The sequence below is a fragment of the Calonectris borealis genome, chromosome 3, assembly GCF_964195595.1.
Source record: "Calonectris borealis chromosome 3, bCalBor7.hap1.2, whole genome shotgun sequence".
NCBI lineage: Eukaryota > Metazoa > Chordata > Aves > Procellariiformes > Procellariidae > Calonectris > Calonectris borealis.
In genome coordinates this window covers 35,229,031-35,253,833 of record NC_134314.1, presented here as the reverse complement: position 1 = coordinate 35,253,833, position 24,803 = coordinate 35,229,031, and the positions used below count along the sequence as shown (strand labels likewise).

Below are 24,803 nucleotides of genomic sequence, written 5' to 3'. Positions count from 1 at the left end.
CCTCCCTTTCCTACCCTTCCATTACTGTGTCTTCACGTGCACTGTCTTCAGTAATAACTGCCCCTAAATGTTAGTTTTGAGGAAAGCTGAACCACCTCTAGCTTCCCCCTACTTCCACCATTAATCTCTGCCTACAAACATAGGAGGGGAAGAGAAAGAACTTGATGACTTTATTCCTTTCTTAAAAAATTAGTGTGTGTGTTTAACAATATCTGAACCTTTTTGCAGGTTTTACTCTGAAACCGGATTTTTGTGTAAAAGGTGTATTCTAAACCCAGCATCTTCTCTAACGTGACATCTCTCAAATTACCTTTTTTTTACAAAATGCACCCTTTTTTCTTTTTTTTTTTAATTTTGCGGGAAAATACCAAATATTGTGGAAACACTTCAGTTCCGTATCAATCCATGAAATACTAAATTTACAGCTCTTTACTGTAGTGAATTTGATGCTGGGTGTATCTCAGCTAGAGAAACTTGGAGTCACGTGAAAGTGTAGATGCATGAGGTGGGGGTTTCTTATCCTGTTTTTGTTCTTTTTTATTTGTTTTTGAACAAGAAGCTATTTCCATGCTTTACATGAAAGCTATTTACATGCTTTACAACTGCAATCTGAAGAGCATAGCAACAAATGAATGGGATTACAGTTGCATATATGTAACTGTTTCTAACACAGGCATATAATGTACCTGAAGAAGAAAACAGAGCATGTCGCTTTGTTCCCTTTGCAGATCATTTTAAAAGAACAAACACAGATAATTGTTCAGCTTCTCAGCTTAATTTCACTTGAATAGGTATAGGAGATGTTGAATATTTAATGACTTTTCTTACGTCAGTTAGGGGTGACTAAACCAGAGAACAATCTACTGGAATCACGAGGGCTTTTATTTCTGATATTGTGAGCTGTTTTGTGACTCCTCATTGCCATTTCAAAAATAATTGCCCTAGGGCTGTCAGTTTTCTCGTGTGAAAATACAATATGGGGGCACTTCTTGCAGTTTGGGTTTCTTACACAGAAGTCACATATCCTGAATGCTTAAGTGATTCTCTTTAATAGATATTTGCTTAAGGTGTGTCTGCTTTGATTTGTATTTTTGTGTCAAAGTTTTCAGAGCCAGGTCAACTTTTGTTCTCTAATGGTACAAGAAAGAAAGAAAAAGCTTGCTTTTTTTTTTAAGCCAAACGATGCTGTTTCTTGTTCTGTTGTATTAAGCTTCCCGAAATTCCTGCTCTCTCCCTCCTTCCCCACCTCCTTTTCTGGCAGACTTGCAACATGACGAGTTGGGGGGGTTCCTGCATTCCATAATCTGAAGCAAGTAACAAATGTAGGCTAGTCAGCGTAACGAACTGAACGCTTCTAACCTCACTGATTGATGTCCCTAATAAGAAACATAATTAATTGGCCTGGGGCTATTCCCCAGGGACTTTCTTTAGCTGCTGCATCGCCCCGGACCGGGCCATGATGCAACGCATGACGCTTTCTCGTCCCCACCGTCTCCAGGTCCGGTGCGGCGCCCGTCCTCTGCAGGGGGGGCCGGGGCCGGGACTCGGCCTGACCGAGCACCCGGGGCTTGCCCTGTGCCGTTTGGTGCTGCTCCGCCTCGCCTCAGAGAAGGGAGCCTGCTTCCCTCGGTTCACCCCGTCCGCTTTCGATCCCTCCGCTGGAGGGGGTCATCTCTCTCCTTCCCCCGCTCCCCCCGCGCGGCCCGGCACCGCCCCACCGGCGCCGCCGCCGCCACAGCACACCGCAGGCCCGGAGGGCTGGAGGAGCCGGCGGCCCAGCCCCACTACCCGCGGGCGGCCGCTGTCCGCTCCCCGGGGAAGGCCGCGCGGGCTCCCCGCACCGGCGGGAGCAGGACAGGCCCCGCGGGCCCGGAGCCGTGTCGGCCGCAGGGACGCGCCAGCCCCACCGGGACAGCCCCGCGGCGGGGGCGGGGAGCGCCCTTTGCCCGCGCGGCCGCCCGGGCGGGGCTACGGGGGCGGGGCCGCGGGGCCGCCGGGAGTGGTGACGTGTCCCTTAGGCCCCGCCCGCCCAGGGTATATAAGGGGCGGTGTTCACGCCGTCGGTCTTTTTCGCTACGGGTGTGCCGCCGCCGTGAAGGTGAGCTGCGCCCGCGCGGGGCAGGCCGGGGCCGGGGCCGGGGGAGGGGCAAGGCCGGGCCGGGGGCCTGTGCGCCTTGGGGGCCTGGCGAGCGCTGAGCTCGGGCGTGGCCGCCACCGCGGAGCGGTGCGCTGCGGGCCGGGGGAGGAGGGGCAGGGGACGCTAGCAGGGCAGCCGGGCAGGCGGGAGAGTGCACGCGGGGAGATGGCGACGCATGGTCCCGCTCGATCTCCTCCCTGGGCTGGGGCCCGGGGAGCGGCGTGACCGTGCCGGCGTGGGGCACGAGGCGCCCGGCCGCCTCCCCCTTGCCGCGCGGGTGGCGCTGGGGCCGTCGCGCCGGGACGCGCGGTGCGTGGCGGGCGGCGGTGGGGCCCGTCGGCCGCCGCCTGGGCCGCGGTGGGGGAGGGGGTACGGGGCACGAGTAAAAAAATGGCCGCTCGCCTTTCCTGCCTGCCGCGAGCTCCACAAAATGGAGGACGCGGCGGCCCGGGCGGGGTGAGTCACACAAAGGAGCGGGCCGGCCCCGCCCTCCGCGCTCCCCGTCAGCCCCGCCGCGCCGCCGCCCCGCTCCCCGGCCGCCGGGGGTAACTCGAGCCCGGCGGCGGCGCGGGGAGGGGGCAACGCGAGGGGCGCTCGGCGGGGGCCCCCGGCCGGCGCCCGCCTGCACCGCCCCTCCCCTCCCCCGGCGGGGCGGGGCCGGGGCCTCCATCCCGGCCGGGCCTACCCGGGCCGCCCTGCACGCGGGACCGCCATCGCTGCCCGCGGAGGCCTGCTGCTGCCCCCTCGGCCGGGTCCCCGCCGGCGGCCCTGGGGAGGGCGTCCGCACTGGAGGCGTAACTGGTGTTTTTGTGGGGAACTTCCAGGTGTCGATTCTCTTTTGCCGAAAGAAAGAACTTGACTAACATCCAAAATGGGAAAGGAGAAGACCCACATCAACATCGTCGTCATCGGCCACGTCGATTCTGGCAAGTCCACCACCACCGGCCACCTCATCTACAAATGTGGTGGTATCGACAAGAGGACCATCGAGAAGTTCGAGAAGGAAGCTGCTGAGGTGTGTGGGCCTGTGACATCCCAGCAAAATTGTGGTGGTGCAGGGATGAATAAAGAGATTTAGTTACAAAACTGAGTTGCAGACTGTTCTGTGGCCACAGGGAGGCGGTTAGGTTGCAACTGTCCCAGTAGCTGTACGAGTGCGTAAGTGTTGAGTGGCCACAGGGCGGCAGTTAGGTTGCAGTTGTCCCCGTAGTTGAACAAGTGCTAAAGTGTTGAATCCGCCATTATGTTAGTTGGCGAGGCTCAAATTGTGAAGTGTAGAATGAGGGAAAAGAGGTAGTCTAAAGCTACACCTGCATAATTATATCTGGAATCCTAATTTAAGTGGAGTTTAAGCTTCAGTCTTTGCATACGTGTAGTCGAGAATAAAATTAAAGAAATTGCTCTGATAAAGTTTACTTCTGAAACTGAGAAAGGTATGCATTTTGGTGTTTGAACCTGGAGAAAGTCTTATTGATCATACTTTTTTTCTTTTTTTTTCTGTGTAATAACAGCATAGGTCTTAATAAGCACATCACAGAATGAAATGTAGTGACCATTAGGCTCAGTGGCAGTTAAAATGTTGATTATCTCAGGGATTGCATTAGTAAGACAACTCAAATTTGTAGAGGACACTTGATAGTAGGGCTTAGGCTCAAGAGATCTATCGTAAAGATGTGTTAGTGCAATTAACAAGTTGTCAAGAGATCTAAACTATCAACAGGTTAAATAACAGAAAACAGTTGGCATCTCTCACTAGTAGTGCCAAGTGTATCTTGTTGCTTGTTTTACAAGCAGCAACATTTTCCAGTGTTAAACCACTTACTATTCTTAGATTTTGCTCTTTAGCCAGTGTGTGATCTTTCTGAAGTAAATGCAAATATATATTTTAAAAAAAAGGGGAAAAAAACACAGGGTGTTTTGTTTTGTTTTTTTTTTTTTTTTTAATCTGTAGATGGGCAAAGGTTCCTTCAAATATGCCTGGGTCTTGGACAAGCTGAAAGCTGAACGTGAGCGTGGTATTACTATTGATATTTCCCTGTGGAAATTTGAAACAAGCAAATACTACGTCACCATCATTGATGCTCCTGGACACAGAGATTTCATTAAGAACATGATTACTGGAACTTCCCAGGTACGACAGGAGAACTAAGGATTTTGGGAGTTCAGGCAGGTTGTTCCTTGGTTGGTTGGGGGTGTTCCCCTAATACCTTGATACGTGTGCAAACATCGTAATGAGGGAGGTTTTTTTTCTTTTCAAAGGCCGATTGTGCTGTCCTGATTGTTGCTGCTGGTGTTGGTGAGTTCGAGGCTGGTATTTCCAAGAACGGGCAGACCCGTGAGCATGCCCTTCTGGCCTACACCCTGGGTGTAAAACAGCTGATTGTTGGTGTCAACAAGATGGATTCCACCGAGCCACCTTACAGCCAGAAGAGATATGAAGAGATTGTCAAAGAAGTCAGCACTTACATCAAGAAAATTGGCTACAACCCAGACACTGTAGCTTTTGTGCCAATTTCTGGTTGGAATGGAGACAACATGTTGGAGCCAAGCTCTAACGTAGGTTTGACATTTGTTTATATTAAGACATTAAATTAGGAGGATTATTGAGATAAACTATGCAATATAGTAGGAAACACATATTTTTTAGTAGTTATGTTTGGAAGTGCCGAGGTCAAAAATCAAATCCCAGCACTTCAGAAATTCTTATGTGCAATAGTACACCAGGATGATACTAAGATACACCACTTGGTCTTTTCTAGCCTCGTGCCATTAAAACTGGCAGACAGTTGATGCCTGGGCTTTTTTTTTCTTATAGATGCCCTGGTTCAAGGGATGGAAGGTTACCCGGAAGGATGGCAATGCCAGTGGAACCACCCTTCTTGAAGCTTTGGACTGTATCTTGCCACCAACTCGTCCAACTGACAAACCTCTGCGTCTGCCTCTTCAAGATGTCTACAAAATTGGCGGTATGTGTTCTCTATAATGTTGCTCACTTGCCAGCAACAGCTAATGTATGGGACGGAAATGCAGTTGTTTGCCTGAGTTTCAAGTGGAAAAATCCAGAATATTGTCTCAAATGTTTTCTCCCATAAGGGCATGTATTTATTGAGCTGAATTACTAATGTTTCTTCTCTTTTGCAGGCATTGGTACTGTACCAGTTGGGCGTGTGGAAACTGGTGTTTTGAAGCCAGGCATGGTGGTTACATTTGCCCCTGTCAACGTTACAACTGAAGTAAAATCTGTTGAGATGCACCACGAAGCCCTGAGCGAAGCTCTGCCTGGTGATAACGTTGGCTTCAATGTTAAGAACGTGTCTGTGAAAGATGTTCGCCGTGGCAACGTTGCTGGTGACAGCAAGAACGACCCTCCAATGGAAGCTGCTGGCTTCACTGCACAGGTAATTTTTGCAGCTGTCTAAAGATGTTTGAAATGTAGCTCTGGATTGTGAAATACCTAGTGTCCTGTTCTTTCTTACTAGTAGGCCAAGATATAAAGTGACATAGACTTTATTGTTCTGAGATGTGTTTGCTTGAAGCAAATGACGTGAAAGCCCTGGCTTTGTAAAACACATTAGTATTTGAAATTACCCTGGTATTAACTTGGCTTTCTTGGTTTTCTAGGTTATTATCCTGAACCACCCTGGCCAAATTAGCGCTGGTTATGCCCCTGTGCTGGATTGCCATACTGCTCACATTGCGTGCAAATTCGCTGAGCTCAAAGAGAAGATTGATCGTCGTTCCGGCAAGAAGCTGGAGGATGGCCCCAAATTCCTGAAATCTGGAGATGCTGCCATCGTTGATATGATCCCTGGCAAACCCATGTGTGTTGAGAGCTTCTCTGATTATCCTCCTCTGGGTAAGACATCTGCTAAAAATGTGTTGATCCTGATCTCTGGAAAAGGCGCTCCTTGATTTCTAGTATCGGGATGTAGTGCGTTCTGTAAAATGCTGTTGAAAGCTGTGACTTCAATAGAAACTTCGAAGCGGAACCAAAATGTCAGCAGTACAGGGGTGCTCTCTAGATACTTATGTCTCTCTGTCGCAGCCTCATGCAGTTTACTGTCATGGAGCGGTATTTGCTCACTTGCCCCACGTTGCGTGTTGCCGCTGTGCGGATAATGCTGTGGGTACGTAGCCCTAGACAAAAGTCATAAAACCTGTTTTTGCTTTCAGGTCGTTTTGCTGTGCGTGACATGAGACAGACGGTTGCTGTTGGTGTCATCAAGGCAGTCGACAAGAAGGCTGGTGGAGCTGGCAAGGTCACAAAGTCTGCCCAGAAGGCCCAGAAGGCTAAATGAAAATTCTGTACATCAGCTGCCACCTCAGTCTTAATCAGTGGTGGAAGAACGGTCTCAGAACTGTTTGTCTCAATTGGCCATTTAAGTTTAATAGTAAAAGACTGGTTAATGATTACAATGCATCGTAAAAGCTTCAGAAGGAAAGGAATGTTTGTGGACCATTTGTTTCGTGGCAGTTTAAGTTATTAGTCTTTAAAATCGATAAATTTTTTAAAATGGAAACTTGACCAAAAATCTGTCACAGAATTTGAGACCATTAAAACAAAAGTTCAATGCTACGTCTCTGTGTTCTTTGGGTTAATGTTAAGTTTATAGAAAAAACTATATATAGTCCTGGTGGGATCAGAAAGGATAAATGTTACTTGAGTATGTTCAGAAGTTGCAAAGCAAATACTCAAATTTATTGTTTCTGAGGAGTAGAGCAAAATTCAGCTGCGGGTTTGGTTTTAACTGATCTAAGCCTTAAAAAAATCTACTTCTGTGGTGCTTTCTTCTTTAAAGGTGGTTTCTAGATTGGATAGCACAAACACCAGGTAACAGTTACGGTATTTTAGTGCATTCTGTGATGCATTGAGTAAACCAAGAAAGCTTTATATTGGGAAGAAGAAACAGTGTGAACAAAAAAGACATGTAACCTTGAAAAAGCATAAACAAAGAATCAAGTGTTGGGTTTCCCGCAAGTCTTGTACACAGATTTTTCTAATTGCCAGCAGAAACAGATTTTTTTTTTTTTTTTTTTTTTTTTTCCTGGGGAACTGATTAACTGTTGTAGATCTTTCAAGATTAAACACTTATATCTAAATGTTTTCTAATATATATAGTAAGACATTCAATAGCTAAATTTCAAAAACAAATTCTGTTTAGAAGGAGGCTTTGATGCTTGTCAGGTAATCTGACCCACCATTACAGCATTTTGCTCAGTTTTTATTTCGAGCACAAAGCCGAGAGAGAAACCAGCAGGTATTTCCAGTGACTTCCAACAGGATGGTGTTTGTACCTGTCCTGCTTGGTGGTTTTGAATTTCTGCACTTTGGGTTAAGGATGTTTCTAGGATGTCTGCTGGGAGAGCGTACTGGTGCATTCCCAGAGCGATGTGGTAAAGGCATGCTGCTACGTCAGCACCAAACGACATGGCAGGACTGTATGGTTGCTAGCTTTTCAACAATGGGGTTGAAGATTTGGATCAGTCAGTTGAAGTGGAATTGGGTAACCAGGACACTAGTCCAGAAGATTACTATTAATTACTAGATAAATAACCCAAGTAAAACATTATGGGCTGTAAGAAATGTCAGCTGTAATAAATGGGGATTCCAGAATATAATTAAGTCTCACTTTGAATTGGTAAATGGAGACAAGCAGTTAATGGATAATCAGATCTGGCTTGCATAATGATGCAGCTGTTTTACTAACCTTTAACACGATTTCCCCACAGCATCCCCACAGAAGTTCAAAAAGAATTCAGTATCTTTGAAGGATTATTGTTCGGTGACACCAGTATGTTTGTTCTGTCTGTAACGGCTATATTCTCTCGTTTGTTTTCCTTTCCTTCTTCAGCTATGTGCTTGCTCTGCAGGAACTCAACATATCTGTACTGCTTGGATGTGCTTGGATAATCCTGAACTGCTATTACTTATTTTCATGTTCTTTGTTTGCTTTGGTTGGATCTTTTCTCTTTTTCTGCTCACCTTCTGTGTCTTAACTGCAGTAAAACCTCGGAGCGTTACACAGTCTTTCTGAACTGAGTGCAGTGGAAGCAAGGGCTAGAGCGCTTCAGTCTCTGTAGAAGACTCTGGAATTTAGTAAAGGAATCTCATCGTGATTCTTAAAATTCTACTTCTAAAGGTTTGTTAGTATCCCCAAGACAACAGGAAGCACATAACTTCAAAATTGAGGCAGATGTACCGTTGCCATAATAAAGCTGAAGTATCTTGCCAAATCTTTGCATGCTTTTCAGTTAAACCGCTGACTTTTTTCCAAGAGACTTTTGGTCAAACTGGTTCAGCAAAGTGCAAAGTTCTAATTTGGATGAAGAGAAAACTGGCTTTGGCACAAACTGCATCTTCAGCGCAGCTGTGCCTTCGTTAGATTTCTTACATGTTCCTGTATGGGTGCAGGATGTTTTTTGGCTGGCCAGGCCCTGGGTACGCAATATCCAGTCTGCAGTTCCTCTGCGCTCTTCGCAGGGTGTTGTCTTCAGCTGGATGTACTTGCTCTGTTACAGTTTGGAAATTGGCTTGTAATAAGCAACTCATTCAAATTGAAGCCTTAAGGCAAAATGAGGTTTGAAATAGCATTAGGCGTTTGAAGTGTCTCTGATCCCAAGTAGCGGAAGCTGCAGGAAGGGCAGCGGCTCAAGGCAGGCTGTGCAGCTATTTCAAGAGGCCGTTTTCTTCTGATCAGCTGTGCGTAGATCGGAAGAAACGCCAAGTGCGGCAACTGCAAAAGCTGCCGGGAAGATGTTTCATGTTAAAATTGCCCAGCTGATCAGGCGCGAGAGTCAGCTTCCTAGTTTGGGGCAGGGGGGGTGGTTCTGCCTCTGTAGGAGGGAAAAAAAAAAGCTAAGGCCTAGAGAACAGACAGTATTGCAGCTATAACAACTTTACATTGTACACAGTGAAAACAAAGAGACACTTGTGAACGCTCTGCCTGTGATACTGGTAATTGCTTTCAAATATTTAAAACCTCGATTTTACACAAATTCTGATTTTTTTTTTTTTTTTTTTTTTAACTACTGTAGACCAGTTTTGCTTTCTATGCACTAATGCAATGCCATCTCAGTTTTTTTATTAATCTTTGACTACCTGGGGAAATTGTTAGACTTTTGTAAACAAAACTTGGGAATAAAACTACTTTGGTCAAACTTTTAATAAATGTTAATAGTTGAGAACTGTGTTTGTCTTCTGACTGCTTATTTCTTTAAGCAACTTTTACAGCTGTCCTTAACTCTTTCCATACTGTCCTGCAATGCTGCTGATGCTTATACAGAACTGTGAAAGCATACTGCCGTGCTGACGTAGCTAGCTGAAGGCAGAAAACTGGCTAGAATATTGACCTTATTTAATCTGTTTTGAGTTTTATTGCTGAAGGTGGCAGTGGGGAGCTGGAAGATTGAAACGTAATTTCCTTTTTAGTTGATGATGCATGCTTTGGGAGACCGGAGGGCTTTTAGTACACAGAAATATTCCAGAAATGTACGTGGCGAGGTATCTGGGGACTTGGCTACAACAAAGCCTGGTCTGTGTAGGGAAACGGAGCAGCACAGTCATAGCGGCTGTAGCCAAGTAACTTCTTGCTCAGTTTTGTTTCCCTAGGTGAATATTTTAGGTGGGAATAAAAGGGGCTCTGCTCGGGATACTGCCCCAAGGTTTTTTAATTGTATCTCGAACCAGCTTGTGCAAGGCTAGTAACTGGAATAGTTAATTTTACTGAAATTGCAGATGAAAGAATTCATATTCTGATTGTAGCTGGCTCTATATTTTGAAAGGTATTGACAAACTTTGACAAGTTACTGATTATTTTTCTGAAGGTATATTTTAAATTTTAGATTTGGTCAAGATAAAACCATGTAGAAACAAATTAAACTTTGTACTGTATGGGAATATTCTTTTCCTCATTGGTGCTACATGATTCAATGTCTGTTTAAGAACAGCATAAGTTTGATCTGGATCACAAATACAACTCGCCTGTTTTTAATTTATATTCGTTAAATGTTTATGTAGTGCCTAGAGGGGGTTTGGGAGGCAGAGGAGGGGTGGGAGGGGATGGGGGAGGGCTGAGGAGCTCCCTGCCACCCGGCAGCACCCTGCTGCCGTGTTCTGGGCTCTGCAAAGCACAACTCCAGACATAAAATACTCATTTTTGCCTGCCCCCAAAGCGGTTGTGCGTAGGTACCTTACTTGTGTGAAGGATGGAGGCTGAGCCTTCCTTATTTTTTTTTTTTTTTTTTAAAGCCTCTCCACTTCAGTGCTGGCCAAGCTCGTTGTGGTTTCTCCTACCCACGCTGCTGGCAGGGCAGCTGTGCCGTGGGTGGGTGAGCGAGGGAGGGACTGGGAGAAGACCCTGCCTGGGGGAGCCGGGAGCTTTGTAGGGAGAATTTTCTCTCTCTCTTTTCAGTGCAAATTCCTGACAGCGTGAACACCTTTGAGTTCACGAGATTCCAGATCTCTGTTACTTTCAAGTCCTCAAATTCTTCGTATTGTTTGACTGCAAATAGTACTTTCTGTCTAGGAGTTTAGTCTTCTGAAATTGCAAATCTTAAACAATAGCCAAATCATAAGTTAAACCGAGGAATAAACAGAATTATTTGTGATCACAAAATAACATTGGGCCGAATTATTGTTTCTCCTGCATACCAAGGGGAAGGCTGGAACCGCTTCACTTCAGGAGGAAGAGAGCGCCCAGGGTGCAGAAGAGCTGAAGGAAAACCTGGCAGACAGAAAAACTGCTTTGGAAACCGATACAGAAGCTGTGTTTTTTTAGCCTTTTCCAAATCCTCTTTAGTCCCTTCAGATTATTTCTGCGTTATAAATCAATTACATCGTTGTCTGCTTTGTTTTTTTAACTAAAGTTACTTTCTCTGGCTGCCTATCAATAAGTCTTTAATCCTTTATGTTTCAAATGCTTATACAACATAATTCAAATCTGCTAGTTTCTCTGCACTGATAAGGTGACAGTTAAACATGTATTTTCCTCGAAAGCTGCTGGGTGAAGTACCGAGGAAATGCGGAGACAAACCGGAGTGTGATTCCCCGACGGGCGGTCTCCGGTCTGCGGGTGGGGGACGGTGGGGCAGCAGGGGGGTGCACAAGGGGTGGCTGCCAAGGAGCCGTGCCCATGCTTAACAGCTCTAAATTTGTGCAGTTTCTGCTGCTTTCTTCCTTTCTAAAAAAAAAACCCTCAACGGTATCTAAGCTTTCATCGGTGAAACATCCCTCATGGGCCGAACGCATGCTTTCAAGGATGCTGTAGCAATAGGTTTGCCCTCGGCGTGCTGGTGCACCCAGCTAGGGCTTTCTCCTGGCTTTTCTGAGCAAAGTGATCCGGTAACCTGGTTGTCCTTCTGCAAGAGCACCTGCTAGCTCAGGCCCAGCACAAACACAAGGCAGTGGCTTGAGTTTCTGCATATAGCATATTATAGCATATTAATTTTTCTGTTGTTGTTGTTATTTGAATTACATAGTCTCTGGAAATAACCACAGCCAGCTCACCCCTAACTCGGGGCCCTGCCTGCGCTGCCAGCAGCAGTCACAGTCACCTTTTCCCTTTCAGCCCAGTAAAATCGGAATTATTCAACACAAAGGGGAAGAGCCACAGCAGAGGCCATTTCCCCACCCCAGGTCCCTGTTCTGCAGAGCTCAGCGCAGCCGGCTGGCCAGGCAGCAGATCCCAAGTCCGCACAGCGAAGGACAGGCGAGACAACCTTCCCCTCCAGGAGGGGTTTTGTCGCAGGTAGGGCTGAAATTTAAAAGAAAGTTTCAGTTTCTGCTTATCTGCAGCCACCTGGGCACATCTTAAGCAAAACTCCCATTTTTTTCTTTGAGATATATGTGTGCGTGTGTGTATATACACACACACCTCTGCGTGTATATATTATATATATAACATATATATACACATAAGGTGCCTACTTTCTCTTGTTTTTAATTATTGCAGTTGCCAGAGTTCTTAAAACTCTGCAGTTCCTGTTTTGAAGCTGTATTCTAAGCTAATTCCTTAGTAAATAGGGTGAAAAAAACCCTGAAATGACTAAATATTTAGGGGTGGTTTTTTTGTTATTTATATATAATATTATCTATATTGTAGTACTTATTATTATATATTAGTTATTATTGTTAAATAGTTGTAAATATTTCGTTTTATAAGCTGGGCTGTGGCTTTCTAACAGGGCATGGGTATTTTGGAAAAAGAAATGTAGGCTTGTGTGGTGTTAAGAGTTGTCTCTGTGCAAAACAAGCCCTTAAATAGCGTTTCCCAGAGAAAAAAAAAGAGTAGGTGAATTTAAATGTAATTATAGGTTTGCTCCTACTTGACTGTTATTTCTAGTAATACTAACTAGTCTGCTGCTAAAGTGCTTTTATAGGTGGCAGTCCTCTGATTCTCTGGAGAAGGAGAGGATGTACCTGCGTGCACAGGGACCAGGGGAAAGGAAAGAGCAACCCCGAACGAGAGCCGCGCGGCTCTCCTCTGCCTGGCCGCAGTCGCTTCCCTGCGAGGGTAATTCCTGCGACGTTTCTGGGCATGAATCCCCGGGATTTCCACACTCGTGGCACAGCTGAGGAGAACTGACATCACGGCGTGCGGCGTGACCGCTCTGCATCTGGTACAGCCGCTTGCAGCCGGTGCCTGACGCCCACCACCATCGGCCGGCCCCGCTCCGGGGCAGCGTCACCGAGCCGGCCAAAGTCCGGCCAGGTGCCGTGGGACAAGGACAAAACCTCGCTGAAGCAGCCAGCTCGGCAGCACCAGCCACGGCAGCCTTTCTACTTGTGACTCCAAAATCCCATATGCCTGTGACACAAGCCACCACCTGGTCATACACGGCAACTTCCAAGTAAAGCCACATAAAGTTGAAACTGAAGACGACTAGCAACGAGCCTGTTGTCAGCTCCCCGCTCTTCTCGCCGCCCTGTGAGGCACAGGGTGAGCTCATTTCCCACCTGGCTCTGCGCCTGCTCTTCAGCTAACCGCATCAAGCTCCAAGTCACTCGGGACAAGAACAGCGTGTGCTTATCGGTCCCCAGCGGTGCCTGAAAAACGTGCTTCCTGGGGCTTGTGCTGGGAGCTGCAGCTGGTGCTAGAAATGAACGCCTTCACCCTTCACTTCACCTGCCCCCCACCTCCACCGCAGCATCAGCCTCCTCCCGGGGGGCCGTTGGCAGCCGGCTCGTGGTGGCTCTGCAGACCCAGTCCCGCAGGGGGGAGGCGCTGACCCTGTAGGGACGCAGATGGGGAAGCTGAGGACAAGGGCACGTTCGAGCCCGTGGGTCACAGCTGAGCACCCCAAGGAGACATTGCAGGCTGTCAAAATATCTAGACTTAAGTCTGCAAAGAGGTGAAGAGGTTGCAGCCTCCAGCTCTCAGGCTAGATTTGCCACCGCTGCACTCCTTGGCACAGCGGTCAAGGCCCAGACACCACGTATGGTGACTACACGATGGTGACTGTGGAGTCAGAAAGCCTCTGATGGGAAGCCACATCTGTCTTCTCCCTCAGAGTTACACATGTGGAGTTAAGCCTACACAGCAGTTTAGAAAGAGAAGAGACAAAAGCGTAATTTTGTTTCCCTAAAGCATCCCTGTGGTTAAAGCAACAGATCAAGAATCAATCCCTTTTTCTCTGCCCTTTTTGTAATAGCAATTGCAGAGCAAGTCTCCCGTGTTCCAGCTGAATGCCCCAGCCACCGCTAACTTTCAGTACAAGAGGGGAAAGACACGTTTTATTTCTCACCAGCCCTGTGAAGCCATGGTAAGAGAGGGAAACACCTGGAAGGACTCTGAGCAACACAGGCCATGGTTTTTTGGGCAGAAGCACAGAGAGCACCTCCCTGGTGGAAACGGCATCTCCGAGGGGACAGCGGATTCCTCCTGCATCCACTAAATGGGGTCTTGAAACACTTGCCACTGGGTGGAAGAGCACAACCTGGGAGGTGTAGGCACCAAAGCCAATAAATCCCTGAGCATCTAAAATGAACACAAGTGAAGATCATTACTTACCAAAGTGCAAAGGCAATGTTCAATTAGGAGGCACATTTGTACTTGCAAGGGCCAGCAAAGTGGGGGACGACATTTAGCATAGCCACTGCTGCACCATCACAACCACTCCAGCAGCACTGAGACCATCAAAGATTGGGTGGTGACAGCTTTTAGTGTCTTCTAGCGTAAAATGTCTTCCCATTTTTCTCTTGCTCTCATCTTCCAGGAACAAATAAAGAAAAGGTGAAGAAACTGGGCAGTCCAAGTACGATATAAAATGAAAGCTAGAATAGGAAAGGAAGACATCAGTTGTCTTGAAAATCTGGTATAAGATAGAATGGTAGAGATCTTGAGGAAATTTGGCTTAGGGAGAATTGCTGATCACCAGGCCCGTGTTCTGTAGGAGGGAAAAAAAGGGAGACTCGCATTGAAACAGGGAACACAAAGACCCTTGGTATGTGTAACGAGTTAGGGCAACCTCACCAGGCATCCTACCCACCCTGCTTGCCTGGTCACAGTAAGGATTTCAGGAGGACAAAATGCGATTCATTACAGCACAGCCAAGGAAAAGCAAGCAGGCATCCATGTTAAAGGCAGGTTCCTCTGGTTCTGCCCTTTCCATCCTGTCAGGCTCAGCGAGACCTGCGAGGGTCTCAGCTCGCTTTGTCTTTGCGTAAAAACCAAACCTTGAGCCTTGTAACAAATCCCGGGTGGAGTTAGCAGATGGCACAATGTCTGCATTCTATCTGCCCATGCTATTTACTGCAGATTATTTAGCCTTTCTGTGCTTGGTTTTCTTAACAAAACAAATAGAACTACTTGTAGCTATGCTTTCTTTTCATGTTAAAAGTCTTCCCAAACAAGAACTGTTCAACAAGCACAAGATGTTGTGGCAAGCCCTACACACACGAAATTAATTAATTAACTAACAGCCAGTCCTCAAACTTGTGCACATGCCAGGTTTTCCATTTCAGCAAATATGGACATCATTAACTCACATATGTGAACAGAGGACACCCTGTCTTTACAAGGGAGCTCACCAGTGGCCAAAGACCCACTTCACACTGAAATATAGAGCAGTTGTTACAAAAGATCTGCTGGAAAGCAATGTATCCAGGCACTCCGGGCTTCAATTTTGCCAGGAGTTAACAAACTCTCTCCCCCCTTTCTAATGCTTAGACCACGGATGTGCGTTATTAAATTGCTAAAAGTAAAAAAAGCAAAAGCCCACTCCTGTTGCTCTTCCTTTGACACCGGTGCAGTCCAGCTCAGCGGAATCACCCTTTGATTTACACCGGTGCGTGCGAGACCACAACCAAGGCCTTTGTAAGCACAGAAATTTAGCAGAGAAAGCTGAGGAAAAAGTGTTTGCTTTTGTAGCAGGGTGCGAGGGGCTTGCCTTTCAAGACACACGTTATTGGAAGCAAGGTTTTCCTGTCAAATGACTGCTGACAAGAACTAGGAAATGCAGTTTTGAGATTGCACAATCTGCTTAAAAGTGAGAGGATGAAGATGTCAATCGGGCTTCCTTCCTGGTCTGTAAAAATTAGATCCAAGTTTTTACAGACATCAGTACATCAAAAACAAAAAAAAATGCAAAAATAACGCAGTGAAGAAAGCAGGAAACTTTCTTGATCAGAAACTCTCCGCTTTGAAGCAGCAGAGAGGCAAGGGATTCAGGGCTGCTTCGGATTCGCATAGCTGGAATTTCAAGAACATCATACCCAAGTTACAGCTGCTTTCCTTACACTAAACATCAGGCTTACGAAGTTAAAGTAATTCTTTGAGCTGACAAAGCTGAAAGGAAAACAGGCTACAGACATAAAGGGGCAGATACACGTTAGCTTTTCTGAGCCATTCTGACATAAACGGACCTACAGATCACATGTCTAAAACCGTTCCGTACAAACCAAAAGCTGGTGACAGGGAGACGCTTTCAGGTGGGCAGATGATGCCCCAAAGAAAGCTGTAAGCTCTGTCCATCCTCCTGCTGCACGACAGGGTCTCTGTCAACACAAAGGATTTGCTCTCACTCCTTTCTCTGGACAGGAAAGGAACCGCTCACCCAGAGCAAATAGACGAAGTCCAGGATCATAATTTCAAAATGATAGCTGTATTTAACTCCAACAAAACTTGTTCCCAAGCCTGTTTGCAGAGTCAGGTCAGAGGATGTTCAGAAGAGAGACTAGCATCACAGACTGCTGCCTCAGTCAAGCAGGGATTCTGTAGATGTGCAGCAACAGCTTGAATTTAGTGTTTCTTGATGCACACGACAGATGGCCTGCCCAAAGTGCTCTTGTTCAGATGCAAGTTGTATTACTGTCACTCGCAGGAGCAGTGCTGATGAGAAACCCCTGCTCCTGTTCCCCTGGGCTGCCCAGCCCCTGGCCCCCAGCACGTCAATCTGTCAGTCACCACGCTGCCTGCAGCTGGGGCTCCTGGGGCAGGCTCCAACGTGCCCCCACATTCCCCAGCACCCTGGCCTAGGCAGCGCGTCTTGCTCCCGCTGCCTTCACCAGCTCTGTAGCGAACCTCGCCCCACCTCACCTGTGTGAATTGTGATCCAGTGGATTGCCAAGGCTATACTGAAAGCTAAGTGACAACCAAGTTCTTCAGCAAGTTTCAAGATAAACTTTTATTTATTTTAAAGAAGAAAAAAAAAGCCCAGGATACAGTGTTAAATTCAGTCAGTCTCCTGCACAAGTTTAAATATTCGTGTGGCACACATTTTCATAACCAAGTGTCTCCTATTGGCTGACATCACACTAAAACATCAGACTGTGCATAGTCACTGCACAGCTATAAACACAAGCACTAAGTCAATGGAGCACACTTTTCCAGCTCAAATCCTCTTGTGCTGCCATGGGTTCAGCATGGTAACATTTCTTACTCATTTCAGACAAGCAAAACACTGTCCTTTCCAGGATGCTTTAAAACAATTTTTGACTACCTGACATATTCCAAATGAGTGGAATTTTAAAAGCAATTCCCCTGTCTTTTCATTTGGATTGGCAAATCACAGGCTGTACTTAGGTTCCTGAGCATTTACTTAAGGTTTGCGCATTCGTCATCTTTGTTCTACTCAAGGACACTGCCACAGGACACAACCAGAACTGCTTTAGATCCGGCCAGCATCAGTTTTATCCGTGAAGAGGCCCGTGAGCACAGGTGATCTTGCCATGTTCTCTGGTAGGAACGGTACACTTCTCTACAAAGGTGTTTTAACAAAGGTACTCTCTGGCTCCTCTTCAGAAAACTCCGCTGAAATCTGTCTTTGGGAAGTTGCTTTCTCCGAGTACATCTTCCCTGGTAAATACTTGCCAGTCTGAGGTAATGCTTTTAGCTTCTCTGTCTTCTGGTGATTGGTTTTCACAAATCTTAGCAGGTTAACGATAGCAGCTGGTGTAATTCCAGGGATGCGGCTGACTGCACCAATCTGCATGTGGAAACAGGAACAAGTTAACCAAGAACAAACCTACACACTGGAGCTAGAGAGAAGTGAGATCAAAACCTGTGAGTATTCCTTTCCCCGATTCTCCTCACCCCCCATGTCCCTTAGGAAGACACAGAAGGGATTTCATTGCTGCTCAACCTTGCTGTGGCCCAGTATCTTACCGTCTGGGGACGGTTAGAGTCCAGTTTCTCCCGCACCTCTGCTGACAGCGATGCGTCGATGGCAAAGTAATCTAGGTCCTCTGGCAGTCGGAGGGCTTCATCACGACGCACTTCTTCTATTTCCTGCTGTTGATTGACTACACACCACTCGTAAGTAGCTGTGATGGAAGATCAGGGAAACAAGATGACCAGATATAGATGTTCATGTGAAACAGGTCACTTGCAGGAATTCTTGGAAGCGGAATGAGCAATTCCACTGCAACAGTCAAAAGCTCCTAAGGAAATTTCTAGCCACACAGACTAAAGAGCCTAATGCAGATCACTACTTTGGAAGAAGTCGTACTCTTTAATTTGATAGAGGAATTAAGATACAGGGGTTGGCTTTTCCTCTCATCCCAGGAAAAGATGGTCTATTTGACAGACCAGTAAGGAGGAAAACCCCAGGAGTGAACATGAATAATTGATCTCACCCCACAAAGTGAAACACAGGTGTCTGCACAGGGCTGTGGCCTATGTGGCCTATGGCAAAAGGTGCATGCTCTGATAACAGTGTTTCATTTCACTAAGCAGCAACATGAAACACGCTGGGATGAATGGGTTGGCTCTCCCCTTACTGAACAAAACCTACACAGATCCCACTAACTCTTGTACTCTACCTTCTATTTTCAATCTCTCTGCCAGTTCTCTCCATTGAGCAAGCTTTCCCAGGGGCTCTGGGACAGCCCTTGCCAGAACCTCCATGTTGGCCTCTGGATATTGAAGGATGTCAAAGGCACTGTGGAGAACAAGAGCAAGTTTTTATGGTAGGCAGGAGTCACTTGCATAAGGCAGATTTACAGCTGTTCCCAGCTCAAACTTGTAAAGATCTCAGCATAAGCCAGAACAACTGCACAGCCAAGCTCACCTCCCTACTATCTCCTCTCAGCGTACACAAGAGCAGTTCAGCTCTTGAAGAGGGGTTCTTTATGAAAAATGAACAGCCAGATAGAAGGGACGATGTAAGGGCATCAAGAGGAACCTTTCATACAGACTGAGTCAGCCAGGTCTTGATCATCGATTTAAAACAACAGAAAAGATAAGGCGAGATAAAGGATGGGTGAGGGAAGCGAGGGCTTTTGTGTACAAGAACAGCTACCATCTGACACTAGCCTGAAATCAATCGCTGCTTTATCAAGCTTTCAGTAAAGCAGCAACCCACTGCAAAACCATCATCACTTGGTGACACTCTCAATAAGGACAGAAAGAACTGACTGGGCCAGTGAAGTAACCCCTTACTTTAGGAGCCTATGTCAGCACCAGGAAATGTGGCATAGTAAAAACACCAACGTCGCACTTATTCTATAGGCAAACATCAGATGTCTGTCCCCTGAAGGTGATAAAAGCTGGAATCTTGGAGTACTGACGGCTTCAGGAATGATGGACAAATGCTGTGAAACCACTAGCCAGATGTGCTAAAGCAAGCGTAGGTCAGACCAGAAAGCTTCAGCTGCAACCTTTACCTGGCAGGCGACCTTCGACTGCTACTGATGGGAACTTCTGGTATTAACTGGGACCATCTGGATATGCTGAACTGAAGGGATTTTAGTGTTGCAATTCCATCCTCTAAAGCAGCTCTCATCTTACGTGCTTGTTCATATCGCTGCTGTGACACACACCCAGCTTCTTCAAAACCTGCCGAGGCAGATGGGGTATGAGACAAAGGACTACAACCAGGCAGGGCTGCTCACTGCAAGAGCCACCACAATAAAATACCTCTGTGGGTGAGCCTGGCATCGGCATTGTCAGGCCGGAGGGACATGCGGAACTCCACGCGGCTGGTGAACATCCGATATGGCTCGCTGGTGCCCAGAGTGGTAAGGTCATCGATCAGGACACCAACGTAGCCTTCGGTGCGACTGACAATGAAAGGGGGCTTGCCATGAACCCGTAGGCAAGCATTGATTCCAGCAATCACACCCTAGGCAGACAGAAAACAAACCAAAAAACATTCATCGGTCTCTTCATGGCCAAAATATCAGCACATCTGCCTCCAAAGACTCATGTCTCAAACTGTACCTGGAAAATGCAATAGACTGTGCTAGTAATCTAGGCAGTTTCTTTCTTGCGATACTACGAGGGTCTGAAGGGCTTCTTGGCCCTGCTGACATGACTAGAGACAATTCCCACGTTTTCAGTTATACCCATTGCACAGTCTCCATGCTGAAACATCTGACAGTGCTTCCAACTGCTTTTGTTACTGCAATCTCAGTAGCAGCAACTGTAGATACTAAAAGTAAAAATATCTGGGCAAGTCTGGAATCAGGGTGAGCAACAAAAGAACACTTCATTAGCACAAGATGGGCCTAGCAAGGCTGTGTATCAAAGACAAATGCCAAGGCAACATCCCTTTCTGAGCACTGAGTATACATGATCAGATTCACCCACCTGAGCTGCAGCTTCTTCATAGCCTGTAGTGCCATTTATCTGGCCTGCAAAGAAGAGGCGCTGAACAAGACGAGACTCGAGAGAAGCAGCCAGCTGACGGGGATCTAAAAAATCATACTGCACCCCATAGCCTATGACAAACAACAAGACAGACTTCACGGGAGGGATTTTGAAGGTTCCTATTTATCAGCAAAGGCAATCAGTGGGGGAGAGTGACTTAGGTTATCAACTTTTATTTATGATTTAAAAACAAAGAAGGAAAAATCCCTGCATCCAAGACTTAATTTTGTTTTGTATTTCCTTTGTTTTGCTACGCTCTAAACAAAATCTGGTTTTTATTAACTGGTAACCAATATGACAAATAGGTTTAAAACTATTCACTCCCCTCACCTGGCTGTAACATCTTGGCTTTTTCCAAGCCTGGGATGGATTTGATCACCTGCTCCTGGAGCTCAGGTGGCAGCGTCATCGACATGCCTTGGGGGTAAATGACATTGGACTCCAAGCCTTCGGGCTCCAGCCACACCTGATGTTCTCGGTTTGGGAAGCGCAGAACTTTTGATTCAAGAGAGGGACAGTACCTGCAACAGTAAATAGCCATGGACACCACCTGACGTGGAGAAAAAGTAACTTCCCAGAAGCAAAGCAGGGGAGACGCATAGTTTCAGACAGATTGTCAGCTCGTGCCATTCAGAGCCTGGCATGATACCACATACTTACCGCGGGCCCCTCGTTGTCTCCCTTATATGGTTGTTCAGGTGGAGGTTATCACGGATAATCTGCTGGGCTTTCAGGGTAGTGCGAGTCAGGTAACATGACAGCTGATCTTCTGGCTGCAAGAGGCCAAAGCTCACTTTAAGTTAATCCAGTCACAACACTCTATTCTTACCGAACAACTCTGAGGATCTCCAAGGGCTCTTCCATAACAGATGGCTCTCACTTCCTGGAGAGACGGGCAGTGCTGTCATACCCACTGTACAGATAGAACACGAGCAGTCAGACAGCTTGAGCAACATGCCCAAAAGCAGACCAAGAACAGAACAGAACTTGGGAGTCCAGAATTCAAGTTCAATTCTATACACTGTATTCCTAATTACAGGATGGATGTTACAAGAATTCAAAGCTCTGAAGTAAGAGGAGTAAGTGCTGACTCTACGGCTAACAGCCAATTAAAGCCTTTGGTGAAGAAAAAAAAGAAATCTCTCAAAACCCTGCAATAAACATGGAAAATTCAAGGTTTGGAAAAAAACGACCATGTAAAGTATTTCACTGATTTTTTGGAAAAAGAGAAAATAGACTCACATTCAAAATAGTAATAATGTTGCACCTCAACTCCTTAAAACCTTTCCTAAACATACCAAGGACTTCAAGGGATATTACTTTCACCCCCACCCCAATTATAATAGGCTATTCCAATTCCTGTATGCTCTGGGGCAAATTAACTCCTGATATTTAGTTCTGTGCTGTTTAACTACATTATGTAACAACGCCATCCATTTTCCAGGATTTTCTTCGGAAAATTGAGTTTATTCTGCTTTTAAGTTACTGTTAACATGCCATGCTTTCTCTTTCCTAGTCAACACTATTAATGATCTCTAATTTCAACATCTTAATCTTATCTATAGCTGGGGTAACAAGCAAGGCATCATAAATCTCCACAATACAGGTCTAATACTGGAAGTATTTTGTAAGCCACTCATGTAACAAGCACACGAAGAATACTACTAACAATATCGTATTTCACGCAATTCTGACTCTAAAAGTAAAGAAAGTTTGGTTCTCAAAGTGAGAGGGAGAAGGTCCTTGCTTTCAAAAGAAAATAAGCAATTTATCCCTCTGCATTGAGAGTCCTCAGAAACATAACACCTGCAGTATGAATACAGCCCAGCTCCCTTTCTCAGCCATCAACTCTTTGGCTGATTCTGAGCATGACATTCCTGGAACCGCTCCCCACCTGGTTCTATACGCGTTTGATGTGTGCTATCCCACCTTGATCCACACAGCCTCGCTGAGGAAGCTGAATGGCACCGGAGGATTGTCAGCTGCACGTTCCTCCAGACCACTGAAGTCAATCGTATCTTTGGCAAGTCGGGGTGGCGTTCCAGTCTTCAGTCTGCCCACAGTAAATCCCAGTTTCTCCAGAGTCTGAGCCAGCCCGATGGCCGGCTGGTCCCCTAGCCGCCCAGCCGGGTGCATCTCCAGTCCGATGAGGACCATACCCCTCAGAAATGTACCGGTGGTCAGGATAACACTCCCAGCATGTATTGTGCTCCCATCCCCTGAAACAGCAAGTTTTCAGAGATGCACATATTTTACTGTCAACAAAGCCCTGATATTCTGGTGCTTCTGTCTAAAACTGACAGTACTCACTGAGGGTTTATCCATTTTTATTATTCAACAAAATCAGCATTTCAATAATAAAAGCATTAATAGTAATAACTGCAATAAGCAGCATGTAGTTATTCCTATATTTTTCTTATTCCTAAGCGTGGTACCCCTAACATGGAAAACCCACTCCTGGGAAAAATTCCTATCCAGGCCTTTATTTCAGAAAGCTTGTTTATTAGAACAGCAAGAGGTAATAAAGCATGAGTCTGCTAGTAATACGACACCACTGCAATGTAACATTGTCGGCAGCATATGCCATTCACCAAATAAAATCTCAAAACACAGCATGGAACTCAGTATCTCTAGCCTGAAGAAAATTCAGGCTTATGTAACCTCCCAATATCCTATCAATCCAGGTATATTTTTCACTGCATTACACATATTAACCTAGTTTAGTTCACACTCGGCCTAAATCACCTGTGTCAGCTAATTCAACTTTCTCACCGATGAATCAGAAATGTTTACCCCACAGGCTGCTCTTAGCATAGAGTAACTGAAGGTGCTTACTGAGTTGCTAACACGTACCCAGAACGACTCCTGTGACTTGGCATTTCCCAGGATGGTCTGGTTCCGGCTCTGTCAAAAGAAGATCCTCCACAGATGCCTCATGAACTGTCAACAGTGGTGTGTTAAGGATTTCTTTCTGTCATGAAAGGAGTTACTGCAAAAATCTAGGAAGTTATGAGACATATGGGCAGTCCCAAACCCTGCTGATTTCCAAAACACCTATCACCCTCTTCCCTTTTCCATTCTTACCAGGTCACTTTGCAGACAGTTACTGATCTATCAAGTAGAACTTTTCATTCACAGATGCAGTTTAAGCTCAAAAGACACTATTTGGTCATGAAGCCTGCCCTGTATATAAAACGCTAGAGAATTTTTTAAATTATGCTGAGCTCCAACAACTTACACTAAAGTACCAAACAGAAAGGTAGCTAGGTGTGATAGGAAAATATTAAGAAACAAAACAACCTCTGCCTCAATCATCCTCTGTAATTTATGCTAATACTTCAGATGTGAGTAGTTTATTCTAATACTCCAGCCCGAGTACGAAGGCACACAAAACAATCCCTGGAAATAAACCCGTGTTTTTAAACTAGTCATTGCTCTTGACTTTCTCTTAAAATACACCCACTCCCATTTAACAGTAGCTGCCATTTTTACCAGGCTGTATAGATAGATATCCCTCTGCAGGGTTTCTGTATCCTTACACACTAGCACCCCCGTTCCCACGCTGATGCTCTCTAACTCTCCGCCTCGGCTGGGGAATGCAGGTGCCGGCCGCCATCGGGGCGCCGAGGGCAGAGGGAGCCGAGGGCAGAGGGAGCCGAGGGCAGAGGGAGCCGAGGGCAGAGGGAGCCGAGGGCACGCCGCTCAGACCGCTCGCTCCACCGCGGAGCGCCCACCCAGCCGCGCAGCGCGGGCAGCCGCCCCCCGCCTCTGCACAAGGACACCTGGGGCCGAGTTCCTGCAGACGCCGTCCTATCTCTGCTCCGCCGGCAGCCCGCCCCGGCCCCGGCCCCGGCCGCTCTCACCTGCATGTTCTCCTTGTAGCGGCCCCGGTCGATCTGGGCGCGGAGGCCCCACACCGCCGGGCCCTTGCAGCGGTTCAGCACTTTGTAGTGCACCCCGGAGCGGTCGCAGACCCGGCCGCACAGCCCGTCCAGGGCGTCCAGCTCTCTCAGGAGATGCCCCTTCCCGATGCCGCCGAAGGAGGGGTTGCAGGACATCTCCCCTAGGGCGGAGACACACGGCCACCCCTCACCACCGCCGCTCCCGCAACCCGCCCGGCTTAGCACCGCTGCCCACACCGGACAGACCCGAGGCCCGGCCGGAGCGCAGCGGGAGGCCGGGCCGGCTCCCCGCGGTACCTTCCCCCCTTCGCCCGCGGCCGAGCCTGGCCCCGACCCGACCCGACCCGGCCCGGCCACCCCCCGGCGGTACCGATGGTGCCGATCTTGTGCGTGAGCAGCAGCGTGCGGGCGCCACCGCGAGCGGCCGCCGCCGCCGCCTCCGTCCCCGCATGGCCCCCACCGATCACCACCACCTCGTAGCGCGGTGCCGCCGCCGCCCCGGCCGCATTTCCCGCCCGGCGGTGCCCGGGGCGCGGCGCCGGGGATAGCGCCAGGCGGCGCCAGCTCCTGCGCAGCAACATGGCGGCGGCGACGGCCCGCCCGGCAGCGGGGCCCGGCCCGTGGGCGGAACCGGAAGCAGGGGGCGGGCACGCCACCGCCTCCCGTCTGCTCGGGGGC

At 47.4% G+C, this 24,803-nt stretch overlaps 2 protein-coding genes and 1 long non-coding RNA gene across 3 annotated transcripts; 1 reads left to right on the top strand and 2 right to left on the bottom strand.

Moving 5' to 3' along the window:
- The first annotated feature begins 2,017 nt into the window (after positions 1–2,017).
- Positions 2,018–6,713, top strand: EEF1A1 (eukaryotic translation elongation factor 1 alpha 1). Its single transcript, XM_075145326.1, has 8 exons — positions 2,018–2,098; positions 2,962–3,152; positions 4,089–4,268; positions 4,397–4,693; positions 4,953–5,103; positions 5,279–5,535; positions 5,759–5,993; positions 6,311–6,713. Exons 2-8 carry the CDS (start codon positions 3,009–3,011, stop codon positions 6,433–6,435), a joined length of 1,389 nt encoding a protein of 462 aa, XP_075001427.1. The 5' UTR covers positions 2,018–2,098; positions 2,962–3,008; the 3' UTR covers positions 6,436–6,713.
- On the bottom strand, positions 4,407–12,623 carry LOC142080242 (uncharacterized). The gene is made up of 2 exons (XR_012672905.1): positions 12,555–12,623; positions 4,407–11,889 (listed from the first exon to the last, which is right to left on the bottom strand). It is a non-coding gene; the product is annotated as an uncharacterized LOC142080242 (long non-coding RNA).
- A 4,109-nt stretch (positions 12,624–16,732) lies between these two features.
- MTO1 (mitochondrial tRNA translation optimization 1) lies at positions 16,733–24,728 on the bottom strand. The gene is made up of 12 exons (XM_075145322.1): positions 24,496–24,728; positions 24,087–24,286; positions 23,077–23,194; positions 22,153–22,442; positions 20,884–20,996; positions 20,554–20,744; positions 20,164–20,294; positions 19,492–19,696; positions 19,239–19,410; positions 18,396–18,514; positions 17,740–17,897; positions 16,733–17,560 (listed from the first exon to the last, which is right to left on the bottom strand). The coding sequence occupies exons 1-12, from the start codon at positions 24,704–24,706 to the stop codon at positions 17,333–17,335; spliced, it is 2,136 nt and encodes a 711-aa protein (XP_075001423.1). The 5' UTR covers positions 24,707–24,728; the 3' UTR covers positions 16,733–17,332.
- Positions 24,729–24,803: the final 75 nt, after the last annotated feature.

Bases quoted from the DNA above. Each gene is read 5' to 3' on its own strand.
- MTO1 (XM_075145322.1), bottom strand. From the start codon at position 24,706: ATGTTGCTGCGCAGGAGCTGGCGCCGCCTGGCGCTATCCCCGGCGCCG. The intron at 19,697-20,163 runs GTGGGTGAATCT...CTGTCTGCCTAG, and splicing joins ATGAAGAAGCTGCAGCTCAG to GGTGTGATTGCTGGAATCAA. The intron at 17,898-18,395 runs GTAGAGTACAAG...CTTCCATCACAG, and splicing joins AGAGAGATTGAAAATAGAAG to CTACTTACGAGTGGTGTGTA.
- EEF1A1 (XM_075145326.1), top strand. From the start codon at position 3,009: ATGGGAAAGGAGAAGACCCACATCAACATCGTCGTCATCGGCCACGTC. The intron at 4,269-4,396 runs GTACGACAGGAG...TTCTTTTCAAAG, and splicing joins TGATTACTGGAACTTCCCAG to GCCGATTGTGCTGTCCTGAT. The intron at 5,994-6,310 runs GTAAGACATCTG...TTTTGCTTTCAG, and splicing joins CTCTGATTATCCTCCTCTGG to GTCGTTTTGCTGTGCGTGAC.